Here is a 22,168-nt window from a genome sequence, read left to right on the forward strand (position 1 = left end):
TGGCTTGAGGCCAGAAGTTCAAGACCAGTCTGGGCAACATAGCAAGACGCTGTCTCTACAACAACAACAACAACAACAACAACAACAACAACAAAAACAAACTCTTACTTGGTGCTCACTACATGCCAGGCACTGTTGTAAGTGTTTTGTATGTATTAACTCATTTAACTCTCATAACTTAAAATTCATGTCCTGCAAAGAGCACATAGAATTATGTGATTTTTTTCTCTGCTTTGCCTTATTATATCATGTTAGATGAAACTGGTCTAGTTTAACAGAAAATAAAACCAACCTTTTGCCCCATTTTGGCACTCAAATATTGACTTGCCCTTCTACAGTACTTCCTTTACCCACAGGACCAAGAATCTCTCTCCCCTCCATCTCTTTTCCTTAACCAGTTAGACATTTGGAGGCCAGGTTTACAATGGTAGTTTTTCTGTGACTGTCCTGCCCTCTGCTGGATTCAAGAGATAGATTGCTGATACGTGCACTTACGGGAGGGGGCCCATTTACCGGAAAGCGGGGTGGATCTGGAGACCGGATTTCCCTCTGGGTTACTTTTGTTCACTAGTAATTTGGTCTAGGAGGTTGTGATCCAGCCTCTGAGTATGCGGTGGAAAGATTCTTGGTAAATACAACTGCCTGGTTTAGAGTTTAGAAGTTGTCTATGTGTGTGCCTACTTGTTTCTTTATTTATATATGGATGGAGAGATGCGAGAGACCTCATTTGTCTAATGTTAAAAACAAAATTTCCTATGCAAATTGATCTTTAGGAATTGGCAAAATTTATCAGCTTGTGAACAAGAGATCAGCAAGGTGACAAAAGCTATACTTTTGCATATGGGAAAAGCATGGAAATGGATAGATTGTTGGAATATAGAAGACTTACATAAGCAACCAGTGCAGGGAAGGAAAAAAACCCTCCCCAACTAGGTAAAGATTGTAATTTCATTATACATGGTAACAAAAATGTCATATTCCACTTTCTTATTACAGAATAAACATGAATGAGGAGGGTTTGCAATGCCAGCAATAATCAAAAAAATCAATATAATGCTAAATATATAGGAAAAATAAAAATAACTTAGTTATAAAATACAGTAATATGTATTTCAATATCGAAATCCTAGGGTGTTACCACAAAAGATATAATTAAGCAATAAGATGTTCACATCTATAAATAATGAACAAGCTTGGATGTAATAGGAGCCATAAGAAGAGAAGCCATTCCATTCAAAATGAAGGCAGAGGTGTGATGGATATTAGAATAAAACCTGATGTTAAGTAATCATAGAGATTTATTTGTGTCAACAGAATAGAGAAGTAACTTGAATTTAAGAAAGAGTAACATGACATGTACTAGATAGAGAAAATGAGGACATATACTATTGCTGTGATGAGCTAGGTCTTCTTTTCAAGGAAGAGGTTATAATACATTTGTGGTGTCATGGGATAGAATAGTGAAGGAGTTCTCATAAATCATATAACCCATCTTGATATCTCACCACATGTCAAGGCAAGCATGGAGACTCTAAAACATTTGAGACCTTGGAGACCATGTCCTTCAAGAATTGATGGGAAATAGAGGATGATTTGAAAAAAGAAGCAGTATTTAAGAGGCTTTGGACAAGTTGTGTGGCAGACCTTTAGGGACAGAACCAGGTAAGACTGAAAGCCATCAGGAAATCTCCAAATACATCATTTCAATGTGTAATTTCAGAACATAGATTTTATTTATTTATTTATTTATTATTTTTTGAGTCAGAGTCTCACTCGATCACCCAGGGTGGAGTGCAGTGGTTCAATCTCGCCTCACTGCAACCTCTTACCTCCCAGGTTCAAGGGATTCTCCTGCCTCAGCCTCCCGAGTAGCTGGGATTACAGGTGTGCACCAATCTGCCCAGCAAATTTTTGTATTTTTAGTAGAGATGGGGTTTCACCATGTTGGCCAGGCTGGTTTCCAACTCCTGAACTTAGGTGATCCACCCTCCTCGGCCTCCCAAAGTGCTGGGATTACAGGCATGAGCCACCGCGCCTGGCCAGATTTATTACTACTGTGCTGCAAATAATTTTTACAATTTATATACAATGGTAATAAAATATTTAAAAATAGGTTTTATGTATGAAGTTCACTGATATCTCTCATTTCATTTGTCACTACAAACGTAATAATGTATTTGACCTAAAGTCCCGTGACGGGGAGTGGTGGTTTATGCCTGTAATCCCAGCACTTTGGGTGGCTGAGGTGGGAGGATTGCTTGAGCCGGAGGGGTTGAGACTGCAGTGTGCCATGATTGAGCCACTGCACTCCAGCCTGGGCAACAAAGCGAGTCCTTGATTCCAAAAAACGCAAAACCAACCAACCAACCAAAACCCTCAAGTAACTCTTCCTATAAATTTTGGCTAGTGTTATGTTGGTTTCGAATGTATTAATATCCCAATCAGGTATTGCATATTCAGCCTTATCTGAAATCGAATCAACTAACTACATCAAATGAAAGCAACATTGGCCGGGCACAGTGACTCACACCTGTAATCCCAGCACTTTGGGAGGCCAAGGCGGGCGGATCACGAAGTCAGGAGTTCAAGAACAGCCTGACCAACATAGCGAAACCCCATCTCTACTAAAAATACAAAAAATGAGCCGGGCATGGTGGCAAGAAGCCTGTAATCCCAGGTACTCTGGAGGCTGAGACAAGTGAATATCCTGAACCCGGGAGGCAGAGATTGCAGTGAGCTGAGATCGCACCACTGTTGTGCTCTCCAGCCCGGGCGACGGTGCGAGATTTAGATTCCATCTCAAAAAAAAAAAAAAAAAAAAAAAAGAGCCACCTTTCCAAACCAGTGCTTTTTCTTTCCTTTTTTTTTTTTTTTTTTTCCCCGCTTTTCTTACTAGAATCTGATCACCACTACTTTTCTTTTCTTCTTTCGAGACGGAGTTTTGCTCTCCTCGCCCAGGCTGGAGTGCAATGGTGCAATCTCGGCTCACTGCAACCTTCACCTGTCAAGTTGAAACGATTCTCCTGCCACAGCCTCCCGAGTAGCTGAGATTACAGGCGCCCCCGCCACCAAGCCTGGCTAATTTTTTGTATTTTTAGTAGAGACAGGGTTTCACCATGTTGCCCTGGCTGGTCTCGAACTCCTGACCTCAGGTAATCCACCCTGCCTCGGCCTCCCTCCCAAAGCGCGCGCTGGGAGTACAGACGTGAGCCACTGCGCTCCACCCCAGCGCTTTTCTTGTTCAGCTCATTTGTGAGCTGTATGACGCCCAGAGTTTTTTGTTTTTTTTTTTTTTTTTTTTGAGACGTTGAGTTCTTGTTTTCTAGGCTGGAGTGCAATGGCGCGATCTCGGCTTACTGCAACCTCTGCCTCCTGGGTTCAAGCGATTCTCCTGCCTCAGCCTCCTGAGTAGGGATTGCAGCCATGCGCCACTACGCCCGGCTAAGTTTGTATTTTTAGTAGAGACGGGGTTTCTCCATGTTGGTCAGGCTGGTCTCGAACTCCCGACGTCAGGTGATCGCCTGCCTCGGCCTTCCAAAGTGTTGGGATTACAAGCTTGAGCCACCGCGCCCGGCCCTGGCCTACCTTTTTTTTTTTTTTTTTTTTTTTTTTTTGAGACGGAGTCTCTGTCGCCCAGGCTGGAGTGCAGTGGCCGAATCTCAGCTCACTGCAAGCTCCGCCTCCCTGATTTACGCCATTCTCCTGCCTCAGCCTCCCGAGTAGCTGGGACTACAGGCGCCGCCACCTCGCCCGGCTAGTTTTTTGTATTTTTTTAGTAGAGACGGGGTTTCACCGTGTTAGCCACGATGGTCTCGATCTCCTGACCTCGTAATCCGCCCGTCTCGGCCTCCCAAATTGCTGGGATTACAGGCTTGAGCCACCCTGGCCTACTTTTAAACAGTCTTCCTCCTGGAGCTTATTTCTCTGGGGCAGAGGCATAAACTCCGCCTCTGACAGCCCCTGAGGGCCCCGCCCCTACGCGCACTTCGCCTTCTTTTTGTTCACTCTATCTCCAGGGCGGGAGCCAGATGCCGACCCAAGCGGAAGTGACGTTAGGCGTCCGCCGGAGGTGTCGTTGGTGTGTTGTGCGACCGGCCTTGAAGAAGAACTGGGGCCTGCTCCCGGAGAAATACAGCTATGTCGATCGAAATCGAATCTTCGGAGTGAGTCCTGCGGTGGAGATGTTCCCGCCGTGCCGGGGGCCCAGAGGTTAAGGGTGTGGGGCGGAAGATACTCGGGGGAAGGCATCCGAGAGGCTAGGGAATGGAGGGCCATTTCCTTGCCCCCAAAGAAGCATCTTGGATCTGGCTATCTCGGAGGTGGGCCCACAGGAAAGTAGCAGCTCTCAGACGAGAAGCCCAAAGCCTCGAGGGAGGTGGCATGGGGTGGGGAAAACACACCTTGCAGACCAGAGTTCTGTCCTTGGCCGACTGCTGACGCTCTGTGATTGACCAAATTAAGGATCCACTCTGGACTCCAGTCTAATTGAATCTGCACACGGGGATAGGTCTCTTTTAAGCCTTGCTTCTCTCCCTGTCGAGCTTATGCAATGTGATTTATTGTCTCTGTGCACATACGGCCCCTTTGCTTTCCTCTGCCTAGCATTTATCACTCATTGTTGTCACTGTTTGATAACCTCACCCCAAACTAGCTTTGTCGGTGCCTAGGAGCTCCTTTTCCTTGTGGTCTCAGTGTCTTGCGTACCTTAGAGGAAGAGTTAATTGCTTTTGGAATGGATGAACAACTAGCTTTTGGAATGAATGAACAAGTCTCAGGCCTGATCTGGCACTGAATTTTGGTTTGTCTGTGAGCTCTCTGTAACCGCAAAGGAGAGGCAGACTCTGGAGACTGGGCTAGAAAGAAAAATTTTCAGGGAATAGGGAATGAGAAGTAGTGACTAAAGAAGACTTTAGTGTGCTTTTCCAGAACTCCATCCTCCACCTGTCCTTGCCAATACTTAATAATAATTAAATTAACAGACATAACTGTTGTGTTCTGAGTGTAAGGGAGGGAGAGGACCTTTTTTGGAGACTTGACTTTTTTTATTTTGAGATGGAGTTTCGCTCTTGTTTCCCAGGCTGGAGTGCAATGGCGCGATCTCGGCTCACTGCAATCTCTGCCTCCCGGGTTCAAGCGATTCTCCTGCCTCAGCCTCCCTAGTAGCTGGAATTACAGGCATGTGCCACCACGCCTGGCTAATTTTGTATTTTTAGTAGAGACGGAGTTTCTCCATGTTGGTCAGACTGGTCTCGAACTCCCGACCTCAGGTGATCCGCCCGCCTCGGCCTCCCAAAGTGCTGGCATTACAGGCATGAACCACCACGCCCGGCTTTTGGAGACTTCATAGGAGGAAGGGAGGTTTATACATTCGGCAAATACTGAAATGATGTTAACCAACTTGTCCAAGGTCACATAACTTTGATTCAAATCCCAGACTGTCTTCAAAGCTTTTAACTCATTATGCATTCATTCGTGTTTGAAGGTAGGGAATTTGATTTTGTCTGTGTCAAATGTGAGGTGTTTGAGGAGAGAGATGACTTATTTTGGGAGTGTAAAATGGAAGTCAATGGAAATGTGCTAAGGAAGATAGTATCATACCAGAATAACAGGGGTCTAAGTCTGGAGACCTGCATACCTCATAAAGGGTCCATGAGAGAAAAAGATACTTACAGTAGCAGCAATCAGTTCTCTTTTATAGTTGTTTTTAAGAAGAGGGGCCAGGTGCGGTGGCTCACACCTGTAATCCCAACACTTTGGGAAGCTGAGACGGGTGGATCACTTGAGCCCAGGAGTTTGAGACAGCATGGTCAACATGGCAAAACCACGTTTCTACAAATACAACAATTAGCCAGTGTGGTGGTGCGTGCCTGTGGTCTCAGCTACTCGGGAGGCTGAGGTGAGAGGATCACTTGATCCCAGGAAGTCGAGGCTGCAGTGAGCCATGATCCCGCCACCATTCTTTCCAGCCTGAGTGAATGGGCGTGAGACCCTTTCTCAAAAAAAAAAAAAAGAAGAGGGTGTTTGCTTTCTTCTCAGGAATATATGCTCAAGAGCCACACTGCCAGTTTGAGTCCTGGTTTTTCCACTTACTATCTCTATTATCTGATCAAATTCTCATCTGTAAATTGGGAAGTAAACTTACCTCATAGGCTTTATTTTATTTATTTTTTGAGACAGGGTCTTGCTCTCTTTCCCAGGCTAGAGTGCAGTGGCATGATCACGGCTCACTGCAGCCTCAACCTTACGGATACAAGCGATCCTCCCACCCTAGCTTCCAAATAGCTGGGACCACAAGCACACACTATCATGCCTAGCTAATTTTTTTTTTTTTTTTTTTTTTTTTGTAGAGAAGGGGTCTCCTTGTGTTGCCCATGCTGCTCTTGAACTCCTGGGCTCAAGGGATCCTCCCACATCAACATCCCAAGTAGCTGGGACTACAGGCACGTGCTACCATGTTTGGCTAATTAAAGAAATTTGTAGAGATGGAGTCTCACAGCTGCCTGATCTGGTCTCAAACTCCTGGTTTCCAGCAATCTCTCTGCCTCAGCCTCCCAAAGTACTGAGATTACAGTCATGAGCCAGCATGCCTAGCCTCATTTAGATTATTTTGTATCAATGACTAGTGTAGTCATTTAAAGTAATTCAGTGAAGTGTGCTACAATATAATTATAGGAATGAATAGGAAACTAGGCTCTGAATTAGGAAATAAGATAGTCACCTTGATACCAACTCCCTTTTTAGCTGACTGAGACATTAGGCAAATGATTTCCCTTCCTTGAACCCCAGTGTCTCTATGGTTGGGGGGGTCCCCTTGTAATTTAGCTTGTGTGATTTTGGAAAATGTTACTCACATGATAAAGAAATGATAAAGGGAGGTGATTGAGTAGGAGCTTGGTAGGCTTTGTTTTTGGCCTCTGGTGAGTGAGAATCCCTGAGCTGAATGATTTGTTTTCTTTCAGTGTGATCCGCCTTATCATGCAGTACTTGAAGGAGAACAGTTTACATCGGGCGTTAGCCACCTTGCAGGAGGAGACTACTGTGTCTCTGAATACTGTGGACAGCATTGAGAGTTTTGTGGCTGACATTAACAGTGGCCATTGGGATACTGTGTTGCAGGCTATCCAGTCTCTGAAATTGCCAGACAAAACCCTCATTGACCTCTATGAACAGGTGAGAGTGGTGGAGATGCTGATCTCCATGGGTTGGTTTGCTGTGGGCCAGCTCTCTGACGAAAAAGCGTCAGCGAGCGTTCCTTCAAGCACAGTAGGGCTGTATCAGCCCATAAAACTTACAATGGCAAGGCTTGACATGGTATTTTTTCTCCCTTCTCAGAAAATCCAAGATTTCCCAAATTAAAATTCCTCTTTTTGAGACTAGGTCTTGTTCTGTTACCCACTCTGGAGTGCTGTGGCAAGATCACAGCTTGCTGCATCCTCCATTTCCGGGATCAATCCTTCCTCCTGCCTCAGCCTCCTGAGTGGCTAGGAACACAGGCATGCACCACCACGCCTGCCTAATTTTTGCATTTTTTTGTAGAGACAGGATCTCACCATAATACCCAGGGTGGTCTCAAACTCCTGGGCTCAAGCAGTTCGCCAGCCTTGACCTTCAAAAGAGCTGGGATTATAGGCGTAAGAGAGCCTCAACTTTCTAATCACATAGTTAGTCTTTCTGGTAACTAGTTCCTACCTATCCTGAGCCATTTCCTTTGCACAAACCCAGGTGTGATTCAAGGGGCCCAGGAGTAACAAAGATACCCCTATCACTGGTTAAATTCCAAGAAGCTCGAAGTCAAGAACCTAGGACAAAGATCAGACAAATTTGTGATTATAAAACAGAGAGTAGACTTTTTGGAAATAAGATTGTAATTTGAAGTAAAAGTAGGGAAGTTGGTTTTTTGTTTTTGTTTTCGGGGTTTTTTTTTTTTTTGAGACGGAGTCTCACTCTGTTGCCCAGGCTGGAGTGCAGTGGTGCGACCTCTGCTCACTGCAGCCTCCATCTCCCGGGTTCAAGTGATTCTTCTGCCTCAGCCTCCTGAGTAGCTGGGATTACAGGCGTGCACCACCACACCCGGCTAATTTTTGTATTTAGTGGAGACGGGGTTTCACCACATTGGCCAGGCTGGTCTCCAACTCCTGACCTCAGTGATCCACCTGCCTTGGTCTCCCAGATGCTGGGATTACAGGTGTGAACTGCCGTGTCTGGGCAGTTTGTTTCTTTATAATCCATATGAGTTCAATAATTCCCAAATAAAATTTTGGTAACTGGAGAAAGGTTTCTCTGGAGCCCATGGGGATATTCCCATTTTTAGCTTTCTTTGGCATCTACATTCTGAGCAAGAAGCTTGAGAGGAGGGGAGATTGGTAGATAAAAATAGATAGAGTTTGAAGGATTAAAATTACTAATTTTTTGAGACAGAGTGCAGTAGCGTGAGCTTGGCTCACTGCAACCTCTGCCTCTCGGGTTCAAGCAATTCTCCTGCCTCAGCCTCCCAAGTAGCTGGGATTACAGGCGCATACCACCACACCCAGCTAATTTTTTTGTATTTTTAGTAGAGAGGGGTTTCACCACGTTGGCCAGACTGGTTTTGAACTCCTGACCTCAAGTGATCCACTCATCTTGAACCACTCCCAAAGTGCTAGGATTACAGGCATGAGCCACCAAGCCTGGCCGAAGTTACTATTTATAATTACTTCAGTTGTCCACCTGAAATTGCTAGTGAAAAGGGAAAGGGGCACTTCCTGGCATTGGAAATCACTTTGACAGGCCATATCTCTGTTAGATATTTTACTGAAAAATATTAATAAGAGAATGTGTTGGAACATCTGTTTTTTTTTTTTTTTTTTTTAATTGTTCAGGTTGTTCTGGAATTGATAGAGCTCCGTGAATTGGGTGCTGCCAGGTCACTTTTGAGACAGACGGATCCCATGATCATGTTAAAACAAACACAGCCAGAGCGATATATTCATCTGGAGAACCTTTTGGCCAGGTCTTACTTTGATCCTCGTGAGGTATGACTGTGGTAATGTAAAGGAACTTTTTGTCAACTTTGGAAATATAATAACATCTTTTTTTTTTTAAATCATTTTATTGGATACTTTTTGTGATTTTGATTTAATTTTTGAGAATGATGCTTCTCTGTTTATATATGTTGGTTGAAATTTGCATGTGTTAAAAAAAGAATAATTTTACTCAGTTTTCTGATTATTTGAGAGTCTTCTACACACCTCATTTTAGAGGATTGTGTGTTGGTTGGTACAGAAAATTTTATTCTGATGTCATTTCCACATTAGCCCTCCCCGAAGTGCTGCCTGACTGCTGGTATGTTCACTGATCATTTGTGTGTCTTGCCCCTAACAAATGCAGTTTCATTCTAGCCTTTTTAGTCCCTAGAAGCTTGTGCTTTTGCTTCTTAGCTGATTATGCTTACTAGTAGAGCATGATGATAGATAGTCTTTTATTCTTCCAAAACCTTATTATCTGTATAGTTTCATTCTTCCTGCCCACCCCCCAGCCTTTCACTAGAGGTTTGTCAAAATAGGAGGAAAAAGGATTAAAAAAATTTTGGGGGGGGTACATAGTAGGTATATATATTTATGGGGTACATGAGATATTTTGATATAGGCATGCAGTGCATAATGAGGGTAAATGGAGTATCCATCACCTCAAGCATTTATCCTTTATGTTACAAAGGATTCAATTCTTTCAGTTATTTTAAAATGTACAATTATTATTGACTATAGTCACCCTGTTGTGCTATCAAATGCTGTTTCTTATTTATTCTTTATATTTTTTGTATCTATTAACCATCCCCACTTTCCTTCTTACCCTGCCACCTCCACCCTTCCCAGCCTCTGATAACCATATATCTGTATCTCCATGTTTTAATTTTTAGTTCCTGCAAATAAATGAGAACATGCAAAGTTTGTCTTTCTGTGCCTGGCTTATTTCACTTACCATAATGAGCTCTAGTTATATCCATGTTGTTGCAAATGACAGGATCTCATTCTTTTATATGGCTAGTGGTACTCCATTGTGTACATGTACCACATTTTCTTTATTTATCTATTAATGGTTGCTTCCAAATCTTGGCTATTGTGAACACTGATGTAATAAACATGGGAGTGCAGATATCTCTTTGATATACTGATTTCCTTTTGGGTGTGTACCTAGCAGTGGGATTGCTGGATCATATGGTACCTCCATGTTTAGTTTTTTGAGGAATCTCCAAACTATTCTCCATAGTAGTTGTACTAATTTACTTTCCCACTAATAGTGTATGAGGGTTCCTTTTTCTCCACTTACTCACCAGCATTTGTTCTTTCCTGCCTTTTTGTACAAAAGCCATTTTAACTGGAGTGAGATGACATCTCATTATAGTTTGATTTGCATTTCTCTAATGATCAGTTGTGTTGAGCACCTTTAAATAAACCTGTTTGCCTTGTGTATGTCTTTTTTTTTTTGAGAAACGTCTTTTCAGATCTTTCACCCATTTTTAACATTGGATTATCAGGTTTTTTTCCTATAGAGTTGTTTGAGCTCCTTATATATTCTGGGTTTTTTTTTTTTTTTTTGACAGAGCTCTGTTACCCAGGCTGGAGTCCAGTGGCATGATCTCGGCTCACTGCAGCCTCTACTTTCTGGGTTAAAGTAATTCTCGTGCCTCAGCCACCAAGTAGCTGGGATTACTGGTGTGTGCCACCACACTCAGCTAATTTTTGAATTTTCAGTAGAGATAGGGTTTCACCATGTTGGCCAGGTTGGTCTCGAACTCTTGGCCTCAAGCGATCCACCCGCCTCGGCCTCCCAAAGTGCTGGGATGACAGTCATGAGCCACCACACTTGGCCTTGTGTTCTGGGTATTTATTTATTTATTTATTTTTCTGAGATGGAGTCTTACTGTTGTCGCCCCGGGTAGAGTGCAATGGCACGATCTTAGCTCACTGCAACCTCTGCCTCCTGGGTTCCAGGAATTCTGCCTCAGCCTCCCGAGTAGCAGAGATTACAGGCACCCACCACTACGGCCCGGCTAGTTTTTCTATTTTTATTTAGTGGAGACGGGGTTTCACCATCTTGGCCAGGCTGGTCACGAACTCCTGACCTCAGGTGATCTGCCCGCCTCAGTCCCCCAACGTGCTGGGATTACAGGCATGAGCCACCCCGCCCGGCCGTATTCTGGTTACTAGTTTGCAAGTATTTTCTCAGGAGGAATAAAAACTTAATAGGCACTGGATAATGGAATGTCAAAGTAAACTTAAAATGAGGATAAAGGAAAGGAGTTTAGATCACCAGGATGGGATTTAACTTAGAGGTGGTGAAGCACTTCTGTGCTGGGAGCCATTTAAGAAATTACTAAAGAATATAAAAGAATTCTTGGTTCTGCAAATTTTTGAAAAACTGGAAAAACAACTCGGTTTAATATGGTTTACTTGGACTCTTTTCAGAAAAATAGCAGTGTGTCCTTTGGCCAGGAACTCAGTGAAAAAATAATAATAGTGTGGATTGGCTGACCTCAGTTTTCTCCCAACTCATACTTTTGAAATGCAAGTGGACAGAATTGGGAAGTCATTTTCAAAAACTAAATTAGTTTAATCCCTTCTTTAACTGGGTAATTTCTTTTCACATTTTCCTCTGTGTATGCTTTTGCTTGTTTGTTTTAAGTAAGCACACTCATATCTTGTTGTTGCTTCTTGGAAATGATGCTACATCCTCTCCTTTTTCAGGCATACCCAGATGGAAGTAGCAAAGAAAAGAGAAGAGCAGCAATTGCCCAGGCCTTAGCTGGTGAAGTCAGTGTGGTGCCTCCATCTCGTCTCATGGCATTGCTGGGACAGGTAATTCAATTCCTTTAGAGGCCAGGCGTGGTGGCTCACACCTGTCATCCTTGCACTTTGGGAGGCTGAGGCAGGAGAATCACTTGAGCCTAGAAGTTGGAGACCAGCCTAAGCAACATTGTGAGACCCTGTCTACAAAAAGTAAAAAAATTAGCAGGGTATGGTGGTGTGTGCCTGTGGTCTCAATTACTTGGGAGGCTGAGGTGGGAGGATCACTGGAGCCCAGAAGGTTGAGATGACAGTGAGCTATGATCATGCCATTGTACTCCAGCTTGGGCAATAATAGAGTGAGACCCTGTCTCCAAAAATAAAAATAAATTTAAAAAGTGAACTGGTACAATTTCCTAATTTGCTTTGTATAAACTATGTCTTAGCTGAAGAAATCGTACACCTTAAGAATTGGTGACTACCTACAGAGTTGCTTATACCAATAACTGTGCTGTTCCACTCTCCTTCTTTCCTGGGAGAGGCAATATAGATTAGTGGTTAATAACAAGCTCTGGAGTCAGTTAGAATTAGGGTTACCATAGAATTTATCATCCTGTCTGGGATAGTGTTGAGAGTACTATTGATCACTATGCCAGAACACCAAGTGCAAACAGTAACTGTCCTGGAAAAACTGGAACAAATGGCCACCCTGGTTAGAATCCAGGCTTTCTCATTTACCAGCTATATAGTCTTGGCAAATTACTTTACTTTTCTGATCCCATTTACTCATCATAGTATTGATGAGTAAGGATTAAGAGAAATAATGTTCATAAACACTTTATACATTTCCTGGCACCTTGTAAATAGTAAATGGTAGCTGCTGGTGATTATTTTTTAAAAAAATTACTAATAGTGTTGCCAGCATTGTCATTATTATAAAGCTACCTAGAGTAATAGATATTTTATAAATAACAAAGGGCACAAGTGATTAATAGGGATGTTAATAACCTTTTTGCACTAAATCTGCATTTAGAAAAGGATCAAAAAGCTATTTGTTGTAGGCCTGTAGTGATTCTGAGATTTAAAAGTAAGCTGCTTTTTAATTTTTTAATCAAACTAATAGCTGTGCATCGTTTAAGTAGTACTTCAGGGCTTACAGTGAAAAACAGTCCCATGTGCTTCCCTTCTCCACGTCTGGTTCTTAACTTTCCTATTACCTCCATAGCTGAATACCATGTTTATACTGTTATTACCTGATTTTTTTTTTTTTTTTAGTCATTAGCAACTAACTTTCTTCACTGAAAAATGATTTGTCTCATACCCACTCTCCTCAATACACACTTATTCTTCTTCCGGATTTTCAGTAGGGTTGTATCACAACTTCTGGTTCGATCTGTATTCAGTGTTTACATAGTTATTTTTATGTAGATATTGTTCACAGCTAAAAATTAATTACGTGTAATTTCTTACATAAATTTTTATGATTTGCAATAATTATTGCTTTATTTTTTCTTTTGCCTAGTTTTCTATGCACTTCTGCTAGTCCAGTCTGAGTATTTCTGGTAGGACCCTCAAAAGTCCTTTTTTTTCCCCCTTGCTGATACCTTTCCTGAGGCCCTTCTCTTTTTGTTCTCATCAGGACTAGTTCTCTTGTATTGCTGCACAGTTACTGTACCAGGACTTCTCTCATCTTCATACTGGGAATTTTGGGCCTCTTTTTTTTTGTAGATCTTATTTATAGATTCATCATTTTTCTTTCTTTCATAGTTAGACCTCTTTTTTTTTTTTTTTTTTTTTTTTTTTGAGACGGAGTCTGGCTCTGTCGCCCAGGCTGGAGTGCAGTGGCGCGATCTCGGCTCACTGCAAGCTCCGCCTCCCGGGTTCACGCCATTCTCCTGCCTCAGCCTCCCGAGTAGCTGGGACTACAGGCGCCCACAACCGCGCCCGGCTAATTTTTTGTATTTTTAGTAGAGACGGAGTTTCACCGTGGTCTCGATCTCCTGACCTTGTGATCCGCCCGCCTCGGCCTCCCAAAGTGCTGGGATTACAGGCGTGAGCCACCGCGCCCGGCCTTTTTTTTTTTTTTTGAGACGGGGTCTTACTCTGTCACCAGACTGGAGTGCAGTGCCACGATCTCGGCTCACTGCAATCTCCGCCTCCCAGGTTCAAGCAATTCTCCTCCCTCAGCCTCCTAAGTAGCTGGGACCACAGGCACCCACCACCACGCCCAGCTAAGTTTTGTATTTTTAGTAGAGACAGTGTTTCATCATGTTGGCCAGGATGGTCTCGATCTCTTGACCTCGTGATCCGCCCGCCTCGGCCTCCCAAAGTGCTGGGATTACAGGTGTGAGCCACTGTGCCCGGCGTGTTTTTTTTGTTTGTTTTTTGTTTTTTGTCTTTAATTAAATGAAGAACAGGGCCTTGCTGTGTTGCCCAGGCTATCCTGCCTCTGCCTTCCTAAGTACTGGGATTACAGGTGTGAGCCACTGAGTCCAGCCTCGATCTTCATTTTGTGGGAGTACTGAGGCCAGTAACTTCCTGAGAAAGGAAGTGTAGGAATAAATTTTTGAGATTTTACTTGTGTCTGTAATACTGTATATCTTTCTCTCTAAATGTTTAAAGTTTTATTTTCCTCCCTGCCCCATGATGTTGCTATTTTTTCTTTTTCTCTGAGTTCTCCCCTTCCCTGTTTGTTTTGGTGACCATATGTGGAAGTTTTCCTCAAATACTTAGAGATCTCTGCTGTGGTTTATATTTAAGAGTGAAACATTAAATAACAGAATTATATGTCCGGTTGGGTGGTTGGAAGGAGGAGTTTGAGAACTGATAAGAGTTCAGCCTGGGATGATAGGATGGGGATCCTCACTTGTCATTCTCTGCAGAAATATTCTCTTGGACTGGTCAGCTTTTCCAGAGAGTAGTTCCTGCTTGGAGAGTAGTTGCTGCCTGGAGAGTAGTTCCTGCCTAAACCGTATCTTGAGAACCAGAGCTGAGAGGATGCAAGTAGGAGTGGACGATAGAGAAATCTCACTGTTCAGCATACCAGTGTACACTGAACCCCCCAGTTTTCATTGTGGCTTCTCACCTCCACCCTGTCCTCAACTCTACTGAGATTTCCAGAGCCCAGGACCTCAACCTTTCTAGAATGTACATTACCTGATTTCTCTTGAGGCTAAGGTGAGGTTGCGCAGGGTTGGGAGAAGTCGTGGTAGCTAAATGCTCCTTATACAGACTTTAATATTGCCCGTTTTCAGCCCTGTGGCGTATGTGATTCTTCCAGTTCCTAAGCCTTTTTGGAGTTTTGCAAGGTAGTTTGACTTGCTTCTTGTGGCTTCCCCTTCTTCACCTTGTACAATTAGGTTTCAGTTTTCTCTGTTCTTGGTTCCCACAAGTCCATTCACTTTTCACCTCCTAAAATTTAACTAACATTTTTTTCTTGCTGTTCTCCCATTCTCTTTGTCTTTTGGGGCATGTATCTTTTTTATTCCTTAATTACCATCACTTTAGTAGATTTTTTACAGAGAGTGGAAATAAACTCATGTGTTCTACATTTAATTGGTTATATGTGAAGAGCAAGTGAGGTTTTCGTTCTAGGTTTCGTTTCCTTTTAGTTTCTGGTTTGAGTGACTTGGTAGAAAATAAAAGAAGGGCAGATTTGTTGGGGGCTGGGGGTAGAAACTAGAGATAGGAGAAATGATCCATTTTTAGATGTGCTAAAGTCCTGTGGGACATACAAGTGGAAACTTGTAGTATAGGCACTTGGATCTGTGAATCTGGACCTTAACCTAGAGATTTTGGCTAAAATTATAGATTTGGAAATTATAGTAGTAGTTGAAGCTGTAAATGTAATTACCTAGGGAAAGCACGTAGAATAAGAATAGTAAAAATTTGGCCAGGTGTGGTGGTTCACGCCTGTAATCCCAGTACTTTGGGAAGCTGAGGTGGGCCTATCAACTGAGGTCAGGAGTTCGAGACCAGTCTGGCCAACATGGTGAAACCCTGTCTCTACTAAAAATACAAAAATATTAGCTAGGTGTGGTGGCTTGCGCCTATAATCCCAACTATTCTGGAGGCTGATGCAGGAGAATTGCTTGAACTTGGGAGGTACAGGTTGCAGTGAGCTGAGATTGCACCATTGCACTCTAGCCTGGGGGACAAGAACAATACTCTGTCTCAAAAAAAAAAAAAAAAGAAGAAGTAAAAATTTGAGAAGGAAACCACAGGGAACACTTAAAGTCAACAGAGCAAACAGAGAAAAGAACAGCCAGAGAGATAAAAAGGAACCTCGAGAGAATGGGTTTAGAGCAGCCAAGAGAGAGTTTGAAGAGTGTTCATTAAGATCAACAGCAACAGAAAACATGATGAGGGTCAGAAAGGAGTCTGGTTTGGCTGTTGGGATATCTGAGATGCACTGCCAGTGGAAAGGTGGGGACAGAGCGATATTGCAGTAAGAAAAGGAGTGAATTTAACTGAGAAGTGAAGGTAGCGAATATAGATGGCTCTTGAACCTTGGTGGTTAAGGGAAGGAGATGAGGGTGGTGGGGAGGGAAGAGGACAACAGAAGCTCAAAAAGTACACAGGGCCAGACAAGGTTTTTTTTTTTTTTTTCTTTTGAATATGGAAATGATTAGAAACTGTTACAGGCCAGAAGAGGGTACAGATTGATTGGAGAGGGGTCCAAGGAGACACACATTCTCTCTGGTGATTGCAGGAAAACATAAATATAAATAAGATAGGAATTTTGGAAAGAAATTAATATATTTAGAAACATTAAATATTTCAACTATAATAATCTTAGAATTTTAAAGTTTAGAAAGTTGCTAGATACAAAATATACAATTTGATTGCACTCCTGTTTATCAGCAGCAGCTAGTTAGAAAATTCAGTGGAAAAGGGTTCTGTTTATAGCAGAAATATATAATATAAAACCTAGCATTATCTGGGAAATAGATGATTTCCATTTTTAAAAAGGCAAAAAAAAAAAATCCTTCAAAACTTACAATAGAATACTTGAGTAAATGGTGAAACATTGATTTTCTGGGATAAGACTGACATTCAATACCAGTTCTCAGATTTAAAGCAATTATCATAAAGATTGCAGTAGGATTAGAACTACTTTACAAAGGAATTTAGCATTCATCTGGAATAATAAACTTGAAAATACATTTATCAGGCTGTGCACGGTGGTTCATGCCTGTAATCTCAATGGTTTGGGAGGCCGAGGCGGGTGGATCACCTGAGGTCAGGAGTTCGAGACCAGCCTGGCCAACATGGCGAAACCTCGGCTGTACTAAAAATAGAAAAATTAGCCGGCCATCATGACGCACACCTGTAATCCCAGCTATTTGGGAGGCTGAGGCACGAGAATCACTTGAACCCGGGAGGCGGAGTTTGCAGTGAGCCAAGATTGCGCCACTGCACTTTAATTGAGACTCTGTCTCAATTAAAAAAAAAAAGAAAAAATATATTTAGCAAAGAAACTTTGGAAAGGAAGGATGTTGAGAGCGTACTAGGCTTAGAAATACTGCATTTAATAAAGACCTATAGTTTGCATCATTTTGGTAGTGGGCACAAGAATATCTGTTGCAACCAGTGCAACAACAATGCAAAAACCCAATCCTGTTATTTATAATAATTCCATGGATGACAATGGGGAATACCACAAAACCTAGGAATATAGGAAAAATATATTTAGTATATGATGTTGGGACACTGACTTTAGAATTGCAGAGGAGAGGTAAGATCAGAGCCTGCTTCCATATTTTATGTAGCATAATTTCAGATAGAAAGTTAGATACTTTAAGAAAATAGAAAAACACTTGGAGATTATATAATCTATCAAACCTGATAGTCTTCCCAAGCTTAGAGATTAAACACCAAGGAAAAGATCAACAGATTTCATCACTTGAGAATGGAACTTAAGATGAAAAGAAACCTATAAAGCTATAATCCAAAAATAGACATAGTCACAGCTACTTGGAAGGCTGAGATAGAAGGACTGCTTGAGCCCAGGAGTTTGAGGCTGCAGTGAGTCGTGATCATGCCACCGCACTTCCAGCCTGGGTGTGTTTGAGTGTTAGTACTATGGGAGATTTCTGTTTTCCAGGTTTTGTTTATAACAAAAGAGCCACACCTATAAGAAAATAGGTGGATGATAGACTTGGTTCTCAGAGTCCCCTTCCACCCTTAGATCAGCCTGTGTTCTTGGACACACAGAGGCGCACGGATTATGTTGTGTTTGGATGGCCAAAAATAGTTGGGGTCTAGATGGCTCACAGCTTACTCTGAACCTCATCCTTTCGGGCTTGGTTTCTGAGCAGTCATGACCAGATCTTAAAAGCACCTGAACAGATTGCTATACTTTTTTTTTTTTCCTCATAGGCACTGAAGTGGCAGCAGCATCAAGGATTGCTTCCTCCTGGTATGACCATAGATTTGTTTCGAGGCAAAGCAGCTGTCAAAGATGTGGAAGAAGAAAAATTTCCTACACAACTGAGTAGGCATATTAAGGTAGGATCCTAAGACATTCAGCCAGTCAGTAATCATTTGTTGAGGACTTGTCATGGGCTCAGCCAGGCCCTGTGCCAGGGGCTTGGATACTTGAGGAGGAGAACTCATTCTCGAGCTCTGACAATATTCAAGGTTGCTGCAGGTGTCCATTGGGATACTGCTGTGGCCTGGGAGTGGTACACCTCAGATGTGTCATCTAATGGATGGACATCTAGCTTGACATGTAGCCCATCATCTGCCCTTGCACTGCTTCCCAAGAAGCCTGCATTTGGAAGAATGGTTAGTTCTTTTTTGGTTAAGTCTGGGACTGTGAACTTTCTATGTACTTCTCCTGTTCAACATTTTTGTTTTGCCTGCTATGTGTCAGGCAGAGTGCCAGTCAGGGATTACAAAGTGGGCTTATGTGATGTTTGAGGAAAGTGACTTTATCATCTTACGGTTTTTTTTTTTTTTTTTTTTTAACTGAGAGTTTCCTAGGAAAAAGTTTTCTAGGTAATTCCCAGAATTACAAGCATATTTGCTACTTTAGCATCTCTATATTACAGTTTCTCTGGATTTGTGCTCTAAATTCCTGGATTTTAAAATACTTCATATTCCTCAAATCTTTGACTTTAACATTTTGGATTTGCCTTTTCTGGATTATATATTCTAACTTGTAGATGAAGATATTTTTGAGCAGCACCTTTATTTACTCTGCCTGAAACCTTGAGACAAATAGAAGTCCATCGTTATTATGCTGCTGGGCTAAGATTTTCTGTTATAAACACTTTCCTTTTTTGGCATTTAAGGTGAAATCCACATTAAAGCTTTTCTCTGTTCTTTCCACCTAATTTTCTGTAGTTTTCATCTGTTATTGGGAGCATCCTCGCTAGCAAATGCTCAGGATGCATTTATCAGACAGTATATTAACTTTAATTAGTTCTTCTAAGTTTGGTCAGCTACACATTATCACTTGATTAAATGAAGGTTGTGAAACACTGATAGAAAGTGTATTTACAAAATAATGTATGGAAACATACATTTACTTCGAAAAAATGAATTATTCCCCCCGAGATACACAACGGAACATGTGAGGCCATACTGAGTATGAAAGTCATGCTAACAGTGGCTGATTCTTGCAAAACATTATGGTCTGAACTAACAGGATTACTTGTTCTAAGTCCCATGTTAAAATAGCTTTTGTCCTTTTCTTAGGAAATATCAATCTCACATTCAAAAAACTAGCTTCAACTTAGTGCCTAGACATAAAACTAGTCAGAGAAAAATACATCCACCCAGCTCCCTGCGTCCAGGTACAGAAATACCCCTCCAATACTCTATAATATGGGCCAGCTATGACTTTATGCTAGGGCAGTGTTTCTCAAAAGGTTAAAATAGGAATTATTTTAAGTCCACTGGATAAAAATGCATCTGTTTCATTGTTTCATTTGAAACAGTTTGGTCAGAAGTCACATGTGGAGTGTGCTCGATTTTCTCCAGATGGTCAGTATTTGGTCACTGGGTCTGTTGATGGATTCATTGAAGTATGGAACTTTACTACTGGAAAAATCAGAAAGGTAAAGTATTTTAAATGTGTTAACCTTCCTAGTGAAAAAATTACTGATTTTGAATTACTTATGTATGCCCTCACTCTAAATCAGATTAGTTGAAAAAGGATCTGAATGTAATGAACATGTATTACTTTTGTAATTTAAAAACTCATTTAAAGCTAGGGACAGTGGTGCATACCTGTAGTCCTAGCTACTCAGGAGGCTGAGGCAGGAGGATCACTTAGTTGAACCCATCACTTAGTTCAACTCATCCTGGGCAGCATAGTGAGACCGTGTCTCTACAAAAAAAATTTTTTTTTTTTTAATTAACCATGCATGCTTGTGTGCACCTATAGTTTTAGCTGCTTGGGAGGCTGAAGTGGGAGGATCCCTCAAGCCCAGGAGTTTGAGGCTGCAGTGAGCCATGATTGTGCCACTGCATTCTAGCCTGGGCAGTGATGCTGTCTCCAAAAAAAAAAAAACGGTATTTTTAATTAAATTCCAATTTTATTAACCAGGAGAGGACCTTTATTATCTATAATTGTTTTATTATCTATTATTTTTACAAGTAAAACACTTTTTTTCAGGCTGGGCACAATGGCTCAGGCCTGTAATCCCAGCACTTGAGGAGGCTGAGGCGGGTGGATCAACTGAGGTCAGGAGTTTGAGACGATCCTGGCCAACATGGTGAAACCCCGTCTCTATTAAAAAGACAAAAAAAAAAATTAGTTGGGCATGGTGGTGGGTGCCTGTAATCCCAGCTACTTGGGAGGCTGAGGCAGGAGAATCGCTTGAACGCGGGAGGCGGAGGTTGCAGTGAGCCGACATCGTGCCACTGCACTCCAGCCTGGGCAACAAGAGCGAAACTCTGGCTCAGAAAAAAACAAAAAACAAAAAAACAGAGTTTCGTTCTTGTTGCCCAGGCTGGAGTGCAGGGGCACGATCTCAGTTCACTGCAACTTCCGCCACCCGGGTTCAAGCGATTCTCCTGCCTAAGCCTCTGGAGTAGCTAGGATTACAGGCATGTGCAAAAAAAAAATTTTTTTTTTTCCAAGGGGTTATATGTACAACTGATACAACGTTCAGAAAACAGAATAAGTTACTCAAGTAGCATTTTGCTCCTACACTTGTACCTCAGCTAGTCAGTTACCTTCCTTGGGCCAGCCAGGATTACCAGTTTCTTTATGTAACTTTCCTGGAATATCCTGTGTGTGTGTTATTTATTATGTATCCTTTTCAAAATTTTTTTAATACAGGTGATAGCATACTACATACCCTGTTACACTTCCTGCTTTTTATAGCATATGTTAGAGATTATTGGTATATTATATTACATTGCATGGATTGAACCATGATGTATTTAACCACCCATTTTATTTAAGATCATTTCCAATCTAACCTAATTGTAGTACTAATTCTATTTCTCTTATGAATGAAGTTAAACATCTTTTTATATGTGAAAAGCCGCCAATATTTCTTTTTTATTTTACTGAAGCCACTAATATTTCTTACACTATGAAGTCTGTTAACATATTTTGCCCGTTTTTCTTTTTTTTTTTTTTTTTTTTTGAGACGGAGTCTCGCTCTGTCGCCCAGGCTGGAGCGCAGTGGCTGGATCTCAGCTCACTGCAAGCTCTGCCTCCCAGGTTTACGCCATTCTCCTGCCTCAGCTTCCCGAGTAGCTGGGACTACAGGCGCCAGCCACCTCTCCCGGCTAGTTTTTTTGTATTTTTTTTTTAGTAGAGACGGGGTTTCACCATGTTAGCCAGGATGGTCTCGATCTCCTGACCTCGTGATCCGCCCGTCTCGGCCTCCCAAAGTGCTGGGATTACAGGCTTGAGCCACCGCGCCCGGCCCTTTTGCCCGTTTTTCTATTGGATTGTTCTTTATTGATTTGTAGGAGCTCTTTATATTTTAAGGAAATTAAATTTTATAATATACATTACAAATATTTTAAAATTTTGACTTTTAAGTCTTGATTTTGCTTGTTTTACAGACTTAAATTTTTTTATATCATTAAATTTATTCATCTTTTCTCCTACAGTTTCTTCTAGTACTTTAATCTTTTATTTTATGTTTAATTATTGACCCTTCTAGAATTTGTTTAGGAGGATAAAGTTGGTATAGATCCAACTTAGTTTTTTCCTCAAATAGCTATTTACTAACTTTTATTCACTGATTTAAAATATAATTTTTGACTGGGCGCGGTGTTTCATGCTTGTAATCCCAGCACTTTGGGAGGCTGAAGTTGGTAGGTCACTTGAGGTCAGGAGTTCCAGGCCAGCCTGGCTGACATGGTGAAACCCTGTCTCTACTAAAAATATAAAAATTAGCTGGGTGTTTTGGTGCGGACCTGTAATCCTACTT

General features: G+C 41.8%; 1 protein-coding gene across 1 annotated transcript in view; it reads left to right on the top strand.

Moving 5' to 3' along the window:
• Positions 1-4,044: 4,044 nt before the first annotated feature.
• Positions 4,045-22,168, top strand: part of SMU1 (SMU1 DNA replication regulator and spliceosomal factor) — a 29,678-nt gene continuing 11,554 nt past the window's right edge. Inside the window, 6 exon segments of the mRNA NM_001265906.1 lie at positions 4,045-4,163; positions 6,960-7,170; positions 8,859-9,011; positions 11,724-11,834; positions 18,144-18,272; positions 19,709-19,828. Of these exon segments, the coding sequence (NP_001252835.1) occupies positions 4,138-4,163; positions 6,960-7,170; positions 8,859-9,011; positions 11,724-11,834; positions 18,144-18,272; positions 19,709-19,828 (750 nt within the window). The 5' untranslated portion in view covers positions 4,045-4,137.

Source organism: Macaca mulatta, chromosome 15 (assembly GCF_049350105.2).
Source record: "Macaca mulatta isolate MMU2019108-1 chromosome 15, T2T-MMU8v2.0, whole genome shotgun sequence".
Taxonomy (NCBI): Eukaryota; Metazoa; Chordata; class Mammalia; order Primates; family Cercopithecidae; genus Macaca; species Macaca mulatta.